The sequence below is a fragment of the Phyllopteryx taeniolatus genome, chromosome 1 (assembly GCF_024500385.1).
Source record: "Phyllopteryx taeniolatus isolate TA_2022b chromosome 1, UOR_Ptae_1.2, whole genome shotgun sequence".
Classification (NCBI taxonomy): Eukaryota; Metazoa; Chordata; class Actinopteri; order Syngnathiformes; family Syngnathidae; genus Phyllopteryx; species Phyllopteryx taeniolatus.
The window spans coordinates 18,889,426-18,908,537 of record NC_084502.1 but is presented as its reverse complement, the minus strand read 5'-3'; the positions used below and the strand labels follow the sequence as shown (position 1 = coordinate 18,908,537).

The 19,112-nt window shown below is 42.6% G+C and overlaps 1 protein-coding gene and 1 long non-coding RNA gene across 9 annotated transcripts in view; one reads left to right on the top strand and one right to left on the bottom strand.

Moving 5' to 3' along the window:
• Positions 1-19,112, bottom strand: part of LOC133480110 (receptor tyrosine-protein kinase erbB-4-like) — a 235,517-nt gene that overhangs the window by 127,143 nt on the left and 89,262 nt on the right. For all 8 annotated transcript variants that reach the window (XR_009789197.1, XR_009789196.1, XM_061777837.1 and 5 more), the window contains exon 3: positions 3,123-3,309. Coding sequence is in view for 6 of the 8 variants with exons in the window: in XM_061777837.1 (XP_061633821.1) it covers positions 3,123-3,309 (187 nt within the window). In the remaining 2 variants the exon portion in view is untranslated. The remainder of the gene's footprint in view (positions 1-3,122; positions 3,310-19,112) is intronic.
• Positions 1,282-3,451, top strand: LOC133480151 (uncharacterized). The gene is made up of 2 exons (XR_009789201.1): positions 1,282-1,791; positions 3,241-3,451. It is a non-coding gene; the product is annotated as an uncharacterized LOC133480151 (long non-coding RNA).

The window sequence follows — 19,112 nt, the reverse complement described above, 5'->3', positions numbered from 1 at the left end:
AAAAGGCGGACTACACCCCGAACTGGTCGCCAGTCAGTCACAGGGCACATATAGACACAGACAACCATTCGCACTCACATACACCGTCACGGAGTGGGAACTGAACCCACGCTGTCTGCACCAAAGTCAGGCGATTGTACCACTACACCATCAGTGACCTCCAGAAGTACAGTTAATTCTAAAGGGATAAAATAATTTTTTTGCAACTGTAAAGAGCTGAATATTTTGAGCCATGATTGATTCAAACCACTGTGGGAAATATTGAGTTTGAGAAATCCACTCAAAATTCTGCCTAAACTGTGAGAGAGCATTGTTAAAGTGAAATATTTTCCCCTAATTATTGTACGGCATGCCATGGTAAGATATTTGATCATCTCCCCAATGCACCACGCAACAAACGTTATGCAAACAGACTTGAAAATGGCCCAGTCAAACGAAAGAGAGCAACTCAAAATAAGGCTGAAAAATCCCTTAATTTGCCCATGCCCAGTGTATGCCCAACTGTGTAAGAGAATCATTAAAACAAATCCCTAAATAGGAACTCTGACCATTCCGCCGACTCAAAGATTGTTAAAAAAAAAAAAAACCCTGGACATCTGTGCTATAAAAAATGCGGCCCTCCTCATTTCCCAGTAAGACTGTGTGATTAAGATCACCACACAGTCCCCCAATGTCAGATCAACTTGTACCCCGCAGAAAATACAGCATTACACTTTAAAGCGTTCTTGTGCAGTAGCTCCTCTTTTTGCCGCTTTTCCACCAAAAATGTTGAGATTTGACATTTCTTTGTTCCTTGGCTGTACTGTGGAGGACATGCATGCTGGAAGTGCTTTGTTCCATTGGCCACAACTCGACATGCTCGAGAATGTTGTTCTATTCTTACAGAAAGAACATCACCACAACAGATTTCAGTCAATTGCCCCAAAGTCTGTCAAGACTAATGCCAAAGACCAACCGTTTGTTTGGTTCACACACTCCATACAATCAGTAGCTTCTTAAAGCTGGAATCCACTCCTTTTTTTTTGGTTAGAAAAATATATTTTCACCCAGCCAATACAAAATGCTGATTAGTTTTTTATATTTGTGAATACCTGATTCATTTCCCAGTTGGTGGCGCACCGAAAATGACGGCACGGAAATTAGACATTTTGCCAAGCAATGGGCGGAGCCTACTTGTAAAACACTCACTAAAAATATTATTTTTCATTTCTGGAGCATAACATACTCGCACAATAATTACCGTGTAAACGAAAAAAATTAAAAATTGCTGCAAATAAACAACATCTACCTCTTTTGGAGGAGCCGGTGGCCGCCAACAGCGGTGTGGGTGGTCACGACCCAGCACTTATCTTGTCCTTACTGATTTGTTTTGATTGCCTTTGTTGATCTCATTTCTTTTAACGTGTGTGTGTGTGTAAGTTAACTTGCTAATGACTCAGCGATGTGATTTGCAAAAACTTGAATCCACTTGATTACAACTTTGAGAGTCGTAACGCTGCCGCCACTTCACCAGCTGTCATGACGTGGAGAGGTTCTCCCAGCCGGCTGCTGAATCTCCCCACGGACATCGATCGCCAGTGACATACAGCTGAGGTCCGGAGACACGACACAAAAAGCATGATCGAGATGAGAAAAGGAGGAAGAGCCGGACAACAGGCGAAAAAAATCTTCCACTTCCGTAAATCCTAAAAAGAATAACTGATAGTTGGAAGAAGCGGGTTGCTAAAGAATCAGTGAAACAGTATTTTAAAAGATGTTCGCTGATTTGAACTGCCGGTGAGAGGGACAAACGTACGTACGTATACTGCCCTTGTACATTTCGGCCACACACAGTCTTAGCTTTTTTTTTTTTTTTTTACCCGCAGGTACATTATAAATATAGTTAGATATTGTTGTAAAACAATGTTTACTTTCTAATGTAGATGATTTGAATGGTTTACGGTGAACCCGGAAATGTATGTGTATGTCTCCACATTAACAGGTACTGTAACACCACAGTGATTAGAGAACGTATTTGTACGCTGGATATTGAACTATTGACAGTTTCTCTTTCCAATTTTATTTAGCTTGCGGCTTTCAACAGCTCTATTTCCATTTCATTGGTTTATATTTACCCGCGAGGGGTTTGGGAGTAGGGGAGACTGGAACAGTCATTTCAAAAGTGACGGACAGCTTTGTTGAAATGCCTTATTCCAGCAGTAGGTGGCAGATTAGAGCTTCAATGAGTTTTACGCAGAATTTCTAAAAACTGTATGCATCAAACATGATAAACGAGTGACCTTCTGTCCTTGGTTTGCCTCAGACTGCATGTCGTTAACTTGTCAGTTGTTGCTCCGCCAGTACTTCTCCATCAACAGCTTGTGCTCCTCTCCGGAAGTTAGAAAAAAATGGCACCGGGATGCATGACGAACCACTTGACTCACACTACGCCGTATGTCATGTTGACCCCCAACTGCTTGTTTGGTTTCTTAAGGTGATAATGAGGAAATGAGCCACTGGACTAAATGGCAGAGCAGCCTCTAATTGATAAGATCACTTTCAAATCTATGATAAAGGATAATGTTGGCTTGCGCCACGTCACCAGAAGATGAGCTGATTGTAAGGTCCTGACCACAAATCAAAGTAGAGAAATAGTGCAAATACAATCAACTACTGTGTGTGTGTGAGTGCGTGTGTATACAAGGACACTAACCACAAAACAGCCATTTATGAACACACTCGGCAAAAGAGCAACAATTTTGATTGCATAAACAGAAATGTAATTAAAAGGGAAAAATAAGGATTCTCACAGATATCTGATCCTTCCATACAACACACAAAATTGATTTGGTAACGGTGACGTGACATCAAACTCTGAGCCCTAACTTTGTGGCTATTAATAATGCATCAGTCAAACACAAGCAGGACGTTGTGACGTTTTCCAAATGAGCAAAACAAAAAGTACATTTGTAGTTTGAAGGGAAACATTAATCTGCAATGAAGATTTCTGTCATGTTTTACTCCTCAGGCTCCATAAAGATTATTTGTTTAGATGATAAAGGTGTCAAAGTGCTCGTTTTTTCCCTCCAGTATTTCTGAAGCTCATAACCAGTGAACGATCACTAAATTGAACTATCACTTACCTGTGAGGTTACGAAGGCCCAGCTGCCTCAATCCATAGTACCCATCTCGCCTGAAGTTGAGGAAAATGGCAAGCCCGTAGCGGCCTTCATACAGCTTTGTACCTCTGATGATCCGCAGGTTCTCCAGTGGAAGGTAGTCAAACTGGTTCAGAGCCACCAGCACGTAGCCCGTCACCTCTCTGATTGACTGCAAAGACGGTATAAGGCTGCAATTGGTACTTGTATGCAACATGGGTATGAAGTGTGTGCTGACATTTTTACAGAAGATACATTTACAGAATGGAAATCAAATGTTTGTTTGGAAAAAAAATAAAAATAGGTGATTGTCACTGGCTCCTGTGTTTCCATTTCAGTGTAAAGCCCCTGGAAATTTTGGATTCACCAAAATAATGAAAATGAAATGAAATGAAAAATGAAACTTTTTTTTAATCATTTGTGCATTTATGAAGTGCGATTTCTAATGTTTTTTTTTTTAACCTACATGACTATTGATGCGTCAATTGCACAAATGTAACAACAACAACTAATTTATTTGTCATGAACTAATTTCAAAGAAAGAGCATGTATCTTTGGAACTGTATATCAGTCTTTTTTTTTTTTTTTTTTTAACCAAGCATAATGTGCTTAAAGAAAAACCTCTGAAGCCTGATATTTAAGCGCTTAGGGATAATAACAGGTATCCAACACAAGCTTCCATATTGTGGCTCACAGCCAGGCCCGGCTATTGTAACTCAAACACAATGGAACCTAAACAGAAAGTGGAGGTACTTAATTAGCAAGATTACAGCGTGTCAATCACAGAGAGTAAGAGAACAACATAATAAAAGAGCAGCATTCATTTCAGTGGAGACTTTGATTAGCATACTTATTACAGAGCCGATTCCTATTGTGAGGACTGTCAGAAAATCCTGGTAAAAAAAAGTTTGTTGCATAGCGAACAAAGTTGCTTTACTGAGTGTCTCAGCTTCAAGAAAAAAAGCCCTCCAATAAATAAATAAGTAAAACATTCTGCATTCTCCCAGGGGATTCTTGTTTCTGCCCCCTGGTTGGAAGTCATTCTCTGCCATTACTTTGACCCCACTGTGGCCTTGTGTTCACTGCTGGGGGTTTGCTGAGCTCACCCAGCTTTCATTAGCGCTGTGCCTCAGGTGCCCACTGAGGGTGTGTCGCTGGCTGGCGCGCTCGATGCTGCTCCCACTGTGCCCCCTTCTCCCAGCCAGCCCTCGGTCCAGAAAACACTTAAAAAAAAAAAAAAAACTAATATACAACAGTTCACTGTTGCCTAGCAACCTCAGGAAAAGTATTCAAGTGGGAGCAAGGGAGAACAGTTCCAAACAGTCGAAAAAATAAAAATAAAAAAACATTTTCTGGAAAATCTGATAATTAAATTAAAAGGATTATTCTGTCCTTTCTCATTAATTTCCATAGCTCTGACATAATTGAATTCCTGTCTGTGATTAAATACACACATAAATATACATATTAAAGCTTTCTAGCTCAATAGGCATTGGTGCTGGAAGCATCAAAGTATCAAGCGGGATTCTGCAGGAAGCCAGGACCATTGCATTAAATGGACTGTTTCAGACAAAAAAAAAATCAGAAGCTGAAGAACCCTACATGGAGAAGCTGCCTGTTAGCCAGAAGGACAGTGGGAAGATGAAGATGATCCTATCCTAATCGAATCTAATTGGTGTATGAATGTGTGTGTGAGTGGGTGAATGTGAGGCTTTGTAAAGCGTTTTGGGCACTGTGATAGTGTAAATAAAGGGCTACATAAGTGCAGTGCATTTACCATTTAAAGTGCATTTTGCGTCTGAGCAGAAAGTGTGTATATTTTATTTTATTACAGATTTTTAGAGGAATCATAGTTTTTGCCTCTTGTGAACATCTCTGCCAAGCTGCCCTGCACCTGCTTCAGCAACAGCAACTATAAGGGCTGCTTTGCAGCTAAGCGCAGACTTGGCAGACAAAGGTAGGCTACCCATGATGCAGGGCAAGTTTTGTTTCCATCCCACTGTCTTCATGAAACTAGTTCTCTAACAAATAGTCTTTTCAGTTGACCTGTCTGTAGCATGTCAACCAGCATGTGGGCAAATAAGTTTAATTTAATGCTGAGAGTTCAGAAGGTGCTGGATGTTACGAGGCATGAGCTTGTCGTTAAGCTCTCTAGATATGTGATAGCAAAACACTTTGTTGCTGCACGTTTTCTTGGTATAAGATATGACATAAATGCAGCATACAGTATGTGCCTTCAATTGACTACTGTATATGCCAGTGCTCGAAGGCGCAACTTCCGTATAAAATCTGAGCTAGCCAAACTATTTCTGGTTGTCATCTTTCCAGCATTCTGTTAAATTTTTCGAAAGGCTATCTGCTACGCTCCTGAAGGAAAATAAAAAAGTTCAGGTTTCAGCAAACAAAAGGCACTACTGCATTCAGCCAAATTTCCGGTGTATCTTGGAGTCATCTCGTTAAGAATGCTTAGAGATAGACAGAACAGAATTTTTTTTTTAGCTGGTTGAGTCTGTACAACGCTTAAACGATATAACAGAAACTCATGTGAGCAAATCTAACAAAATGGACGTTTCAAGCTATATGCCTTGGCAGCCATTTGTTCTCCTAGCTTTGGAGGAACGTTGCCAGTAAATCTGCATGGAAATGTCTGCCTTTTCTTTCAAGTAAGGGCCTCAGGGTGTTACCCTGGATTTTGAGAAAACGGCGACATAAGATCATTTCAAAAGGCTTTTAAAAAACTATGCTCACATATGATTATACTTTATTGACTGGCACATTCACGAGGGTCAGTGCTGACTTATCAAGTGAGAAAGCATCAGGTCAGGAAAAGGGATGTTGGAGTGAAAAAACATTTTCTAGATTATCTTCTAGCACTTTATTTTTCCTCATGTCACAACTGCATGGGGGAAATAATGAGATACTTAAGAAAGGCTCGGTGCAACAGTGCTACAATAACAAACACACCTTGTGGTCTTATTGGTAATTGGTAATGAGATGGTGGCGGTGGTGAAGATGTTTTGACAAAGTCACAAAATGTGAGGAAGTTTACGGACGGGAGGTGCAGTGACGCTGAGGAAGGAAATTCAGCACACACAGGAAGCATTTTAAGCATAATTAATTGCACACCTGCTTCTATCATGTGGACGAGTGGAAAGGTAAACATGGAGGACAGCAAAAAGGGAAGAAAAGAAGCAAAGGCCTAGGAAACCCGGAGAGAGTGAAATTGGATGGATAAAGGGCAAAAAGGCATTGAGCTGGGGAAAATATAATAACGCGGTTACAATACAAGAGACGGGACACATATTATGGTGATTACGACTCATTTCCATACATATAGAGCACTCTGCCAGTGAGTCAAGGAGAGTGCAGTGACGCATGTCAGCAGAGACTCTCCAACAGTTTGAGCCGACCGGATTGGTGGCGGCAGGCGGTGCAATCTGAATCTTCCACATGGTGGCAAAGTCAATGGGCGGGCGGGGACCTGTTTACCAATTCGCCTCAACGGGCTGTGTAAGAGCGCCGTGCACCTCTTCACCTCATGGGGCTATTTGGCTGCTAAGTATGCCGAGAGCACTCGGGCGTGATATTCAAGATTTAGAGGAATCCTGTAAAAAAATAAATAAATAAATAAATAAATAAAATACAAGTCAAGGCCTTTGAGAGGGCCATTGACTTTGAAATAAATGAAAAAAACATTCCAGGGAGATGTCACTGTGAAGATGACTTAAAGTGTCTTGTCGATGTCTTTAGAAACCCTCCAAATGCCTCACTTTTAGCTTTGTGGTATTGCTTAGCTCGGCGAAAATCTTAATGGGAGAGCAAGTACTAAAACAATATACGAGAACATCTGGCTGAGACTAGGGGTGTCCCGATCTGATCTTTGAGATCGTATATTGGTCCAATATCCCAAAAAAAGATTGGATCTAAAATCTCCGATTTTACCACTTCTATGCAAGCTGTCCATTTCATGCTCCGCTCCAGCACTTCTATCTAGCAACTCCCACGTGATCACAACGACAGGTTGCTAAGGTGCTAACATAGTAGCAAAGGCGTAAGAGTGACTCTTGCTCACTTATAGTGGTTTATTGACACTTCATTTGACGTTCACTGTGAAACTAAACACATAAAATAATGACACCTACTGAATGTTCAAATACATTACAGACTTCTTTTTTTCCCCACAAAAATCGCTAGCTCAAGGCTAACACACAATGAATGAAAAACACCATTGACGAGGTAACGAAAATGAGCATTAAACACGCTGCACTTGTATCTCTCATAATAATGAATATTGGTACACAAACGATGTATAAACATATATATATATAGGCAATATAACAATATTGTCAGCATATACTCGTCAAACTGTGAAAAACGCATTATATTAACAATCTTTGATTGTTAATGCTACTTCTTTCTTTGTTAGTGTTAGTATGTATCTTATTGCGTGAACCACACTGCCCATCAGAGCTCAAGATGTTTAGAAAGCGTAATTTCTGCACTCTATTGTATGTGTGCCTTTAAGGGGCATGGCATAGTGCGTGACATCTGCTACTTTGCCGGTTCGTCTTTGTGGGAGCTTCAGGATGTGAAATTTGGCTTACTGTAGCTTCGCTAGTGTTCTCGTTTTTTATTTGTGCGTTTCACTGTTTGTGCTGTTCAATTAATGGCTAAAAGTGCATTGGTGACTCCTGCTTTCCTTTTTTCTTTCACTTCACTCAAGTGGCAGCTTATCTGAGACCTGCTTGTAACTCAAATGTTGCTCTCAACACAAAGCAAAAAGAAAAAAAGAAAAACAATTTGACCACACGACGAATCGTATTTTGAAAAAATCCTAAATTGGGCCACTTGTAAGTCAAGGTACCACTTGCACTAAGGTGACTGCGAATCACGTTAGTTGGATGGACATGGAACGACTTATTGCTCTTTCCATGATTTCCTATGGGAAAAATCTGAACAAATGAGAAGTTGTCCAGCATCCAAGGATTCATTGGATTCGACTTTAGAGGTACCACTGTATAGACACTAACTTGTGTTTCTGTATTTTTTCCCTTATATTATATATAAAATGGTGGTCAGGCAGCATGTTCCAAGATGAAAACAGTGACTTTGGGTCGACACCCTGCCGGTGATTGTGTGTTTACAACCGGGTGGAGTTTCTTGCTCCCAGTGATGATACTTACTGTCTCAGACAAGCTGACTCTGGCAGAAGATTGTTTTATAAGTGGCTTCTGCGAGGCATCTTGGTTGTCAAGACACATTTACAGTAAAAACTTCCAATTCACCAAAAGCTAGTGTGTGATGTGCATCATCACATCCCCTCAAAATGTGACAATGTGGCAAAACCTTACGGACATACATAACTTATGAGGTGAAGTTAGGCTAGCAATTTTTGTCACACAAGAAAAACGGAACCGCGACAATGTCCTTTGTGGAGGGTCCAAATGTAAAGACCCAGCAGAGGTTACAAATACAGAATGTTCTGACATCTCATAGTGCGGACCACCACGCGAGAACAACCTTTTTCACACGCAGAAAATAAAAGTGACACAACAGTGGTCTCAGAGCCCGGAAGCCAAATGACCACATTTGTGTTTCTCCTTAACTGGACCATTGAGGGCTTTGTCAACTGAAATGCATTCACTCTAGATAACCAAGCAGCTGTGACATGAATTAAAACACATTTGGTATGCCGTGTGTGCATGTATGCACGTGTGTGTGTGTGTGTGTGTAATTAGGGTAGCCATTTTTGTCACGTGCAGTTGAGACACACAGCACATTGCACCACTGAGCTGCTTCATTACCCCTGAATCAAATCCTAATCGCTGATGGATGTCCTGATTTGTAGCGACACAAGGTATGTGTCTTTGTGCGAACACTTGTGTGTTTGACTGCACAACCGTGTGTAGGTGTAAAAGCATTTTGCCAGGCTATTGTTTCAATTAGACCAATGAAATCCAAGACAGAGAACATTTCAGAGTTAAAGGAGGGCTCACATCAATGCCACACAGTCTGATGATTGTTAAGCAAAATTCTAATCTGCAGTGATGGCATGTGCGCTGTTGTGTACGACAAGCTTTGGTCACTGTGAAAAGTAATTGACTTTGTCTTCCTCAGTCGGGGTGAAACTCATCTCCTGGACCAATTGAAACATCTTGTGTGCGCTCACGTCTTGGTTAAATTTTTGGATACATTTACCGATCAATGCACCACATGTAAAATCCTGCCAAATACAAGTGTGTGTGTTTCCAAACGCTGTCAAGCAAAATTGAACAAGGGTGAACAAGCAGAAATACAAAATGATTGTAACAGTGAGGACAATTCCTTAATTTATGCTGCAGACAAAAAGCATTTGGGTTAAATTGGAAAAAAAATACGTAAGAAAAGAGATGAACATTTTAGCTTTTATTTCGAGTATTTATACATGATACACAACTTAGAAGAACAAATAAAATATTGCTGAACAAAATTGCCTGAAAGGCAGATCTCTATTTACCGGTTGAGCTACACTCTTACCCTCACCTATGGTCATCAGCTGTGGGTCGTGACCGAAAGAACAAGATCACAGACACAAGTGGCCGAAATGAGTTTCCTCCACAGTTTTTCCGGGCTCTTCCTTAGAGATAGCGTGAGAAGCTTGGTCATCTGGGAGGGTCTGCGTTTCCCTGCTAAAGCTGCTCCTGCCCCCGTGACTCGACCCCGGATAAGTGGAGGAAGATGGATGGATGTAAAAAACACAATCCCTTCTGAGTAGTTCACGCTCTTTAAGAAATTCGTAGCACACATTTAAGTATCTTGCATCAATGATTTGCGTGAAAATCTGAGGTCTAGTCAGCGAGTGTGCGCACAAAACAGGATTGGAAGAGAGTTTTAAACATCCCTCTTGGTGCCGCACATCTGCCGCCATCATTTGCTGTAATGTCACAATCCCAGCAGGCCACTCTGCGCTGTGCTGAGCGATTCAGAATTGATTTAGCACATTAATTAGGGCCCTGTTACGAGGTGTCATGGAGAATATTTTACAATTTGATAAGCAAAAAGACACGCCATGGGATCATCTTGATGACTTGCTAGGGTTTGATCGTGGCACGCTTTCATGGCCATACCTCTTAATTTAATGGAAATCAATTTTCACCCTCTGTAGCACGGACGCTGCAAGACTGTCATTTCAACTACGGTGCGCTATGTCTGTTTTCATCAGTCTGACAAAGACGCAGAGACGATGGTGATGAAAGGCTGAACAGGACGAGATAACACATGATGCAACTGTATTTGTTGCTGCATCTCCTATCTATCACAGGGAAAGGACAACCTGACATCTGGCAACCAACAGGTTGGGCATAGCGGGGGGAAATTTTTTATTTCTCATTATGTACTGTTTATTTTAAGCATTTGTCTAGGTACTGCACCTGACTATTTTTTTTTTTTTTTTTTAAAGCAACAAGCATCAAATAAATGTTGCAAGGAAAAGTTTATTTTTTATTTACTTGCTCTTAAGTTCCTCTGCTAAGCATCTAAGCATGATACAAGAGGTTGTTTGGTGAGTTACTGTGGAAGTTTGAACATCCCAGCCACACTAGTTGACAATCAATTTGTTCAGATTTATAAACGATTCCTTTTTAAAAAGAAGTAGCCTGTCCTAGGGTCAGTAATAATTTAACATGTTTAACGTGTAAAAACAAACCATTCGTAAGACAAAATAAATCAAATGATTAATGATTATTTGTGTCATAGATACATTATAACATTCTGAACTCTGTAAAAAGTAAAAAATAAAATAAAAAAACAAATTGAAAACTAAACTAAACTAAACATCCAACCTCAATTATTAACCGTAGTGACAAAAGCACATGGACACGTTGGACAGGAGTCTTGGAACAGTTATGTTACTTTACGTAACAGTCAGTTCCGACCAAGATATTTAATTGGACAAGAGACATTCCATACGGAATGATATACAGTACAGCAGCTGTATTCTTCTCTGAACACATCTTGTTGAGGCTGGTGTGTCTTTTGGAATAAGTGTCATAAAGGACGAAGAAAAAGCACAGCACATTCATGTTTTGATTCATGTTGACCTGATATCGCAAATGATGTCATACAAGATATATTTCCCAAAGATTGTGGTCAAATTCTTAATTTTATGACTTCAGGGGCATTCAACTTCAGAGATTCCGCTGTAGTAAATTGCACTGAAACTTGAGATCCAGCAGTAATAATCCAGTTGGTATCCACTTTGTTTAGCGCATTAGTGCCAACAACAGTATCTGTTGTTGTACTAGAGCGGCTCCAACTACCGGAGACAAATTCCTTGTATGTTTTTTGGACATACTTGGCAAATAAAGAGGATTCTGATTCTGATCTCACATGACTTGCATTTTTTAGGGATTGTTTAGGTTTGCTTCTATGCCAAAAGACATGCTAGTTTACTTCATTAATGAATTTTTCATGAGCTTACTGGTTTAAAAACCTTCCAGCTGCAGAATAGTCGAACATTTCAGGATGAATAAAAAAGAAAAAAGTCATTGTTTTTGATACAACCCCACTATTACCAAACGGTAAGACGCATCAAGGCACTAGAGCTACACTGTGGCTATAGCGCAAGCAAGGCTACAGTAAGTTACAGTTATTACAGCAAGAGCTATAATAATGCTAACAGTGGTTTGGTCACCGCCACTTGGGCCGCACGATTATGGCCAAAATGATACTCACGATGGTGGCATGGTAACAGACTGGTTAGCACATTTGCCTGACAGTTCTGAGGACCTGGGTTCAAATCCTGCCTCCCCTGTGTGGAGTTTGCATGTTCTTCCAGTGCCTGTGTGGGTTTTCTCCGGGTATTCCAGTTTCCTCCAACATCCCAAAAACATGCATGGTAGGTTAATTGAAGACTCTAAATAGTCAATAGCTGTGAATGTGAGTGCCAATGGTTGTTTGTTATTATGTGCCCTGTGATTGGCTGGCGACCAGTTCAGGATGGATCCCGCCTTTCGCCTGAAGACAGATGGGATAGGCTCTAGCACGCCCGCGACCCAAGTGAGGATAAGCGGTATGGAAAATTAATGAATGAATGACTAATACTCACGATTATTTTGATCAATACTGGAATCAAGATTATTTATCACGATTATTCCTCATGTTAGGGAAAAATCTTTATTTTTATTGCACTACTTTTCAGTAGCAACAATTTTCATTGCAAAACAAATCTTTAAATAAGAATAAATGATAGCTAATACTAAAAAATATATGTACCCTAAAAATTCTATTTGCTGTTACAAAGGGCAATCACGAATTGCAACTTAATGGAAGCAAATACAGTTAATGCATAAAACGTAATAACATTATGCTTTTCATTTAAAAATCCCCACATATGTCTCCATTGTTCTGCTTGACCATTGGTCAGTTGTGCACAGTCACAAACTGCAAAGAACTTGACAGGTGGAATTTTCTTTTCTATTTACTCTCGGGGTTTTGTCATTGTATTCAGGCCAGCCTAAAAGTTGATGTCAAGGCAGTCGCTATGATTGTTAATAGCCATGACACATCGTCCCCCCCAATGTGCTGAGAGGGCCAACTTCAAAATAAAAGCTTCATATATTACTACCATTTAAGGCTTTTATTTTGATGTTGGCCCTACAGCGCATTGCCAGCGATCAATTAAGCTTTGTTCGCCCCCTGTTGGCTGGCTGACTAGATTGCGGGCACTGCTGCATATGAAGCACTTTTCCTAATATCCAGCATCCATCCATCCATCCATTTTCTGAGCCGCTTCTCCTCATTAGGGTCGCAGGAACGCTGGAGCCTATCCCAGCTATCATCGGGCAGGAGGCGGGGTACACCCTGAACTGGGTGCCAGCCAATCGCAGGGCACATACAAACAAACAACCAACTAACAACCATTCACACTCATATTCAGCAGTGTCCACATTTTAAATTAAAAAAAATCGCTGACGATCTGGCTCATTTAATCGTGTCAGCCAAATTTATGATCACGATTAAAAGTCGATTAATTGCACAGCCCTACCTCCAATAGTCTTAAACTTTACCAAGCATCCTTGCTGATTTTGAGTCAAATGAAAGTGTATAATTTTCACGGAGACCACACCCCTCTTCAGCCACAGCTAACAATTATGACATGATTATTTGGTGAAGCGGCGGCACGGTGAACGACTGGTTAGCACATCTGCCTCACAGTTCTGCGGTCCTGGGTTCAAATCTGGCCACGCCTGTGTGGAGTTTGGATGTTCTCCCCGTGCCTGCGTGGGTTTGCTCCGGGCACTCCGGTTTCCTCCCACATCCCCAAAACATGCATGGTAGGTTAATTGACAACTCTAAATTGCCCATAGGTGTGAATGTGAGTGGGAAATGTTTTTTGTTTATACCAGTTCAGGTTTTTGTTTATACCAGTTCAGGTTGTACCCCGCCTTTCGGCCAAAGATAGCTGGGATAGGCTCAAGCATGCCCGCGACCCTAATGAGGATAAGTGGTTACGGAAGATGAATGAATGAATGTATTTGGTGAAGCGGCCCTGAGACCGCCATTGTGCTACACGTCGCACAAAAAATGAATCATCTAGAGAGATGGACCAAGGGACAGGGGAGGAAGAAAAGCTCTTGACCTGCTTACTGGCCTTGTTCTCAACATCCATCCATCCATTTTCTGTACCGCTTATCCTCACTAGGGTCACGGGTGTGCTGGAGCCTATCCCAGCTATCTTCGGGCGACATATGTCAGTAAATACTTCCACTGAGAGGGAGGAGTATGCTTCTTACTGAGGAGCACAAGACAGGTTTTCAAGGACGTGATCATACAACTATTTGGAGAAATGGGCTGCTCCATTGTGAACTAAAAGGATGCTTTAGTGTGATCAGGATCAGATGAGCGGTGAATAATGACACATCCAGCAGATGCACTAATCTCAACAAGCACAATCACTTGTGCGAGTCCATGAAACATTTAGTTTGTTGGCAGCACAGTTTATGGCTGACAAACAATCAATCCAGTGAGAGAAACTGAGGAGTGTGAATGGTTGTATCAGTCCTGTGATTGACTGGCAACCAGTCCAGGGTATGTGACTGACTGGCGACCAGTTCAGGGTGTAGTCGCCTTTCGCCCGAAGTCCGCTGGGATAGGCTCCAGCGTCCCGCGACCCTAACCAGGATAAGCGGTGTTGAAAATGGATGGATGGATGGACAGTCCAGGGTAGAGTATTGCATTGAGTCGGTTGGGTACCTTGACAATAATTTCAATTTGCCTTTGGGCTAAGGGGTCATTGTTTTTGAAAGAAACAAACACAATTCTCTGTCAAAAGTAGTTGTCATGGTCTGTGTTTTTGTTTAGATTAGATTTAGATTATATTTAGTTTTGTTTCTTGTTTTCCTGTGTCCCATGTTCATGTCTTGCCTTGCTCGTTCGATTTTTGTCTACACCTGTTCTCGTTAGCCCTGTCCCTTGTTTCTACCAATCAGCTACCTCCAGCCACTCGTGCCTTGTCCAGTTGTGGCTCATTGTCTCGTCAATTAGCTTGGATTTATTTCCCTGCTTTCTTTAAATCTGTCTGTTCAATGATGTTGTTGTTAGCCGGGTTAATCTAGTAATGTTATGTTTCCTCTTGTGGTGAGTTTATTCCCTGAGGTTCTTTGTTACTTTGAACCTTGCTTTTTGTGACTTTGGTTTAGTGTTTTCATTCTATACCTTGCTTGCCTTTTTTCATTTTTGAAATAAAAAATGTTTTTGAGACTCCTGCACTCCTTGCCTTGTCTCCCTGCTTCCGTGCATTTGGGTCTTCCACTTTGGCCAACACCGCCATGCAAAGCAGTGTTTATGACAACAACATTCAGCATGATATAGCAGCTTCATTAAATTAGGTTCATTTATTTGCTGATTTCACATTATATTGTGTGTCGGATTGCGGTACGAATGGTGTTGTGCGGTATTTGGGGTCGGAGCTGGATCTCGAAAAACAGATCAATGCAGGAGTCTAGTCCAGTCTGTACCCCACATCTTTCTCTAAGTTAGAGTAGCTGGCAAAGACCCCTGCTTTTCTGTGACACGGAACAGTAAAAGAGGCATATAAAATTGAGGGGTAGATATTTTTTTACCTTTACAAAGTCACTACCTTCAACTGTTTTCATAAGAACACTTAGAGGGGGGGGGTGGAACAGTGGGCGACTGGTTAGCACATCTGCCTCACAGATCTGAGGATCGGGGTTAAAATCCCAGCCTCGACTGTGTGGAGTTTGCATGTTCTCCCGGTGCCTGCATTGGTTTTCTCGAGGCACTCCGGCTTCCTTCCACATCCCAAAAACATGCGTGGTAGGTTGATTGAAGACACTAAATTGCCTGTAGGTGTGAATGTGAGTGCGAATGGTTGCTTGTTTATATGTGCCCTGCGATTGGCTGGTGACCGGTTCAGGGGGTACCTCACCTCTCCCCCGAATATATAAGGAATAGGCTCCAGCACGCCCGCGACACTTGTGAGGGTAAGCGCTACAGAAAATGGATGGATGGATGGACTTCCAGTAAGAGGGGGAACCAAAAAGAATTAATAAAGGCTGAACAATCACAAACTATGAAAACAGTTTTTACTTGCAGCCAAAGAAAACCAGGAAGGATTTTGTATGAAGAAATCTCTGTCACTGTTTTGCCTCTTATGAGAAGCGCAGGGAAATGAGAGTGTCATCGGTCTCACTGTGTCACTCTCTCCCGGTGGTTGCTGCTGATAAGGCATTTGAAAAGTGTTGCTGTCTCCATGCGACACCCCGCGCACCTCTGTTTTTTTTTGTTTTTTTTTGTCCTGTTCGTCTGTTAGGTCAAGCAGAAAGGAAGATCTGTATCCCTCTTTATGCCGGAACAGTTTTACTGTGTCACAGTGGACTTTTTAAGCTGTCACTGTGGTTTGTTTGTACACTGATGGATATTGATTGAGAATTACAGTCGTTCAGTCAAACAACGTTTTTAAAGGGTAGTGACAGAAAAAAACAGGCCAGAGTGAAAAGGTAACTACATAATATATGAATAGAAGACAAAAGACAAAGCACTAGCTGTAAACAAAATTAGGAAAATAAAGCATTATATAACTGGTACAGGCGGCACGGTGGGCGACCGGTTAGAGCGTCAGCCTCACAGTTCTGAGGACCCGGGTTCAATCCCCGGCCCCGCCTGTGTGGAGTTTGCATGTTCTCCCTGTGCCTGCGTGGGTTTTCTCCGGGCACTCCGGTTTCCTCCCACATCCCAAAAACATGCATTAATTGGAGACTCTAAATTGCCCGTAGGCATGACTGTGAGTGCGAATGGTTGTTTGTTTCGATGTGCCCTGCGATTGGCTGGCAACCAGTTCAGGGTGTACCCCGCCTCCTGCCCGATGACAGCTGGGATAGGCTCCAGCACGCCCGCGACCCTAGTGAGGAGAAGCGGCTCGGAAAATGGATGGATGGATAACTGGTACAATGACCAGAGGTGGGTAGTAACGCGCTACATTTACTCCATTACATTTACTCAAGTAACATTTTCGATAAACTGTACTTGTCAGAGTACATTAAAGGAACCGTACTTTTTACTTTTACTTGAGTATTAATGTAAAGAAGGATGGATACTTTTACTCCGTTACAATGATCGACATGCCGTTCGCAACTTTTATTTATCCATTCTCGCGTGTGCGCGTCTATTTTTAGATTCCATCTTCGACTTCCACATGGGGTGCCCGTTGTGCTCATCAAACGTGATCACTTATGTCATTTGACTCCAATTCACCAATCAGACTACACAAGGCAGTCACATGACCGCGCACGTAGCCTTTGCGAGCCAAGCAAAATGACTCATTTTGTGGGGGGGGGGGAAGAAAAAAAAACAGCTGTGCGACTGTGTTGACTTTACAGACTCCAAAAAACAACAGTTTTGTCATGTAGCTCTTAAATTGTGACTGCCCACACTTGGATATTTCACCCACTTCTAAGTTTTGAGAAAACACCTTGCGGTAAGTTACAGATGTTTCTATTGTTGTTTCGGCAACATTAGCCCTATCCTATGGTGTCGCACATGCACACACAATCACTAAGTCTATTCAGCAAAACAGCTTCTTCATGAAGTTATTTAAGCGAATAAAGCAAATAATGTTTCTGTAGGGCCCAATGCATGTGTTGTTGGTTTTTGGGCAGTTAAAAATTGTAATGGCAGGTGAGTGTCGACTCCCATATATTATTATTTATTTTATTTTATTTGATGTTCATGCTCTGATGTAAAATAATAAAAATCAGAAGTTACTCACAAGTTAGTCTTGATTAGTTTTTTCATTGAGTACTTTCTTACTCTTACTCAAGTAAATATTTGGATGACTACATTTTACTTTTACTTGAGTCATATTATTCTAAAGTAATAGTACTCTTACTTGAGTACAATATTTGGCTACTCTATCCACCTCTGACAAAGACACATTGGATTCGAGTGTTGTATGGGTCAGTCGTGGTTCACCCTGTGAGGGAAGGACAGGACAATATAGGACAGAACTGGAGGGAAAGTACAGGACAGGGGTCGTAGACCCAGCTATACAACTGAAGTGTAGTGGGAGTGGCTATGTAAATTAGAAACATCTGTAGGACCAGAGTGTAAGTGAGGGGATACCCAATACATTTGCATAGTTATAAGTTATTTGTTGCAATTAGTGAGTGGCCCCACACCTAGCAAATAAGTTCCAGGGGTGTGTGTCTCCAAACACATGCACCATTTCGCATGCACAATAACCGTCAGAAGTGTCCTGTAATTGCTGTCTGTGCCTGCATCGCAGGGGCTGAGGACCCTACCCTACCCAATCGAGAGGCGGGGTCGGGCCCATGTGTCCACCCAGGAGCGGCCCGTTGGAGGGTGGTCCAACGGTCCCACTGAGGCGGCCCGACACCCGGCCACCCAGAGGAGGCCGCAGGGACCCAACGCCATCCCCCCCAGCCAACCCACATACTCCCACACCGCCCCTCAAGCCCCTTCACCACCTTCCCCCACCCCCAGAAGAGTGAGACACCCCCCCACCTACCCCCCCACAATGTAGCCAGTCCCTGCCCAGCCCCGAAGGCAAGACAGTGTCCCCTGTTTGGTGGAAAGGAGGACGGATAGGGGCACCTGACGATAAGTGAACGATAAGGGGGCCAACCCGGAAAGCAGCCACGGGGCATGAGAGGGGACCCCCCGCACCAAGCAGCCATCCGGCCAGAGGAGCCCGGCCCCAGGAGCACCACCATGAGCCTAGTGAGAACCCACCTCCCCCCCTCTTACTATGACTGGCAGGTCCCCAACTGGCAGTCACTGCCCCTACCCCATGTATAAGTGGCTCACAACTGGTGTGGTGCCTTAAAATCTGGAGTGGCCCGTGATGGATGGGGGACAGGGCAGGGGTGCCAAGCACTGCTGCCCCGCAGCCAAATCTCCCCCCACCCACAACCCGATGCCCTGCAGAGATAGGTGTGTGTAGTGCATTCAAATCTTGGGGGGCAGGCTGGGCAGAGGAGCAGGGCGTCTAGACCGGCAAACAGCACTGATGTACTGAAACCCCCACTCTCCTGACCCCACACCAGCCCCCCAAGAAACCCTGAATATGTCTGTGTGCCCAGATGTGACTATTGAAAAAAATATTTACAGTGAATGGTGCGTGTGTGCGCTAAGTGAGTGATTAAGAAGCATGGCTCCTGCATGTCGTGTCCATCCGGGGTACCCCCCACACTTCAGTGGCTGTGTCCTTCATCTCTCTTCACCACTGGAGCTAGTGTTCATGTGTACGTCAACATGAGAGGGGTTAGGATGAGATGGTGCATGAATGTGTGACTTTGTTGTTGTAATTCATGGACATGCCTGGTCCCAGAACTCTGTGAGGCAGCCTTGGCATCCTGCCTTGTGCTTTGTAGCTGTGGCCGCCATATTGATCCAACTTTAATGAAGATTCTGTCAGGATAGGTGACACCATTAGCTGCTTGGGGGCCACTGGGGCCA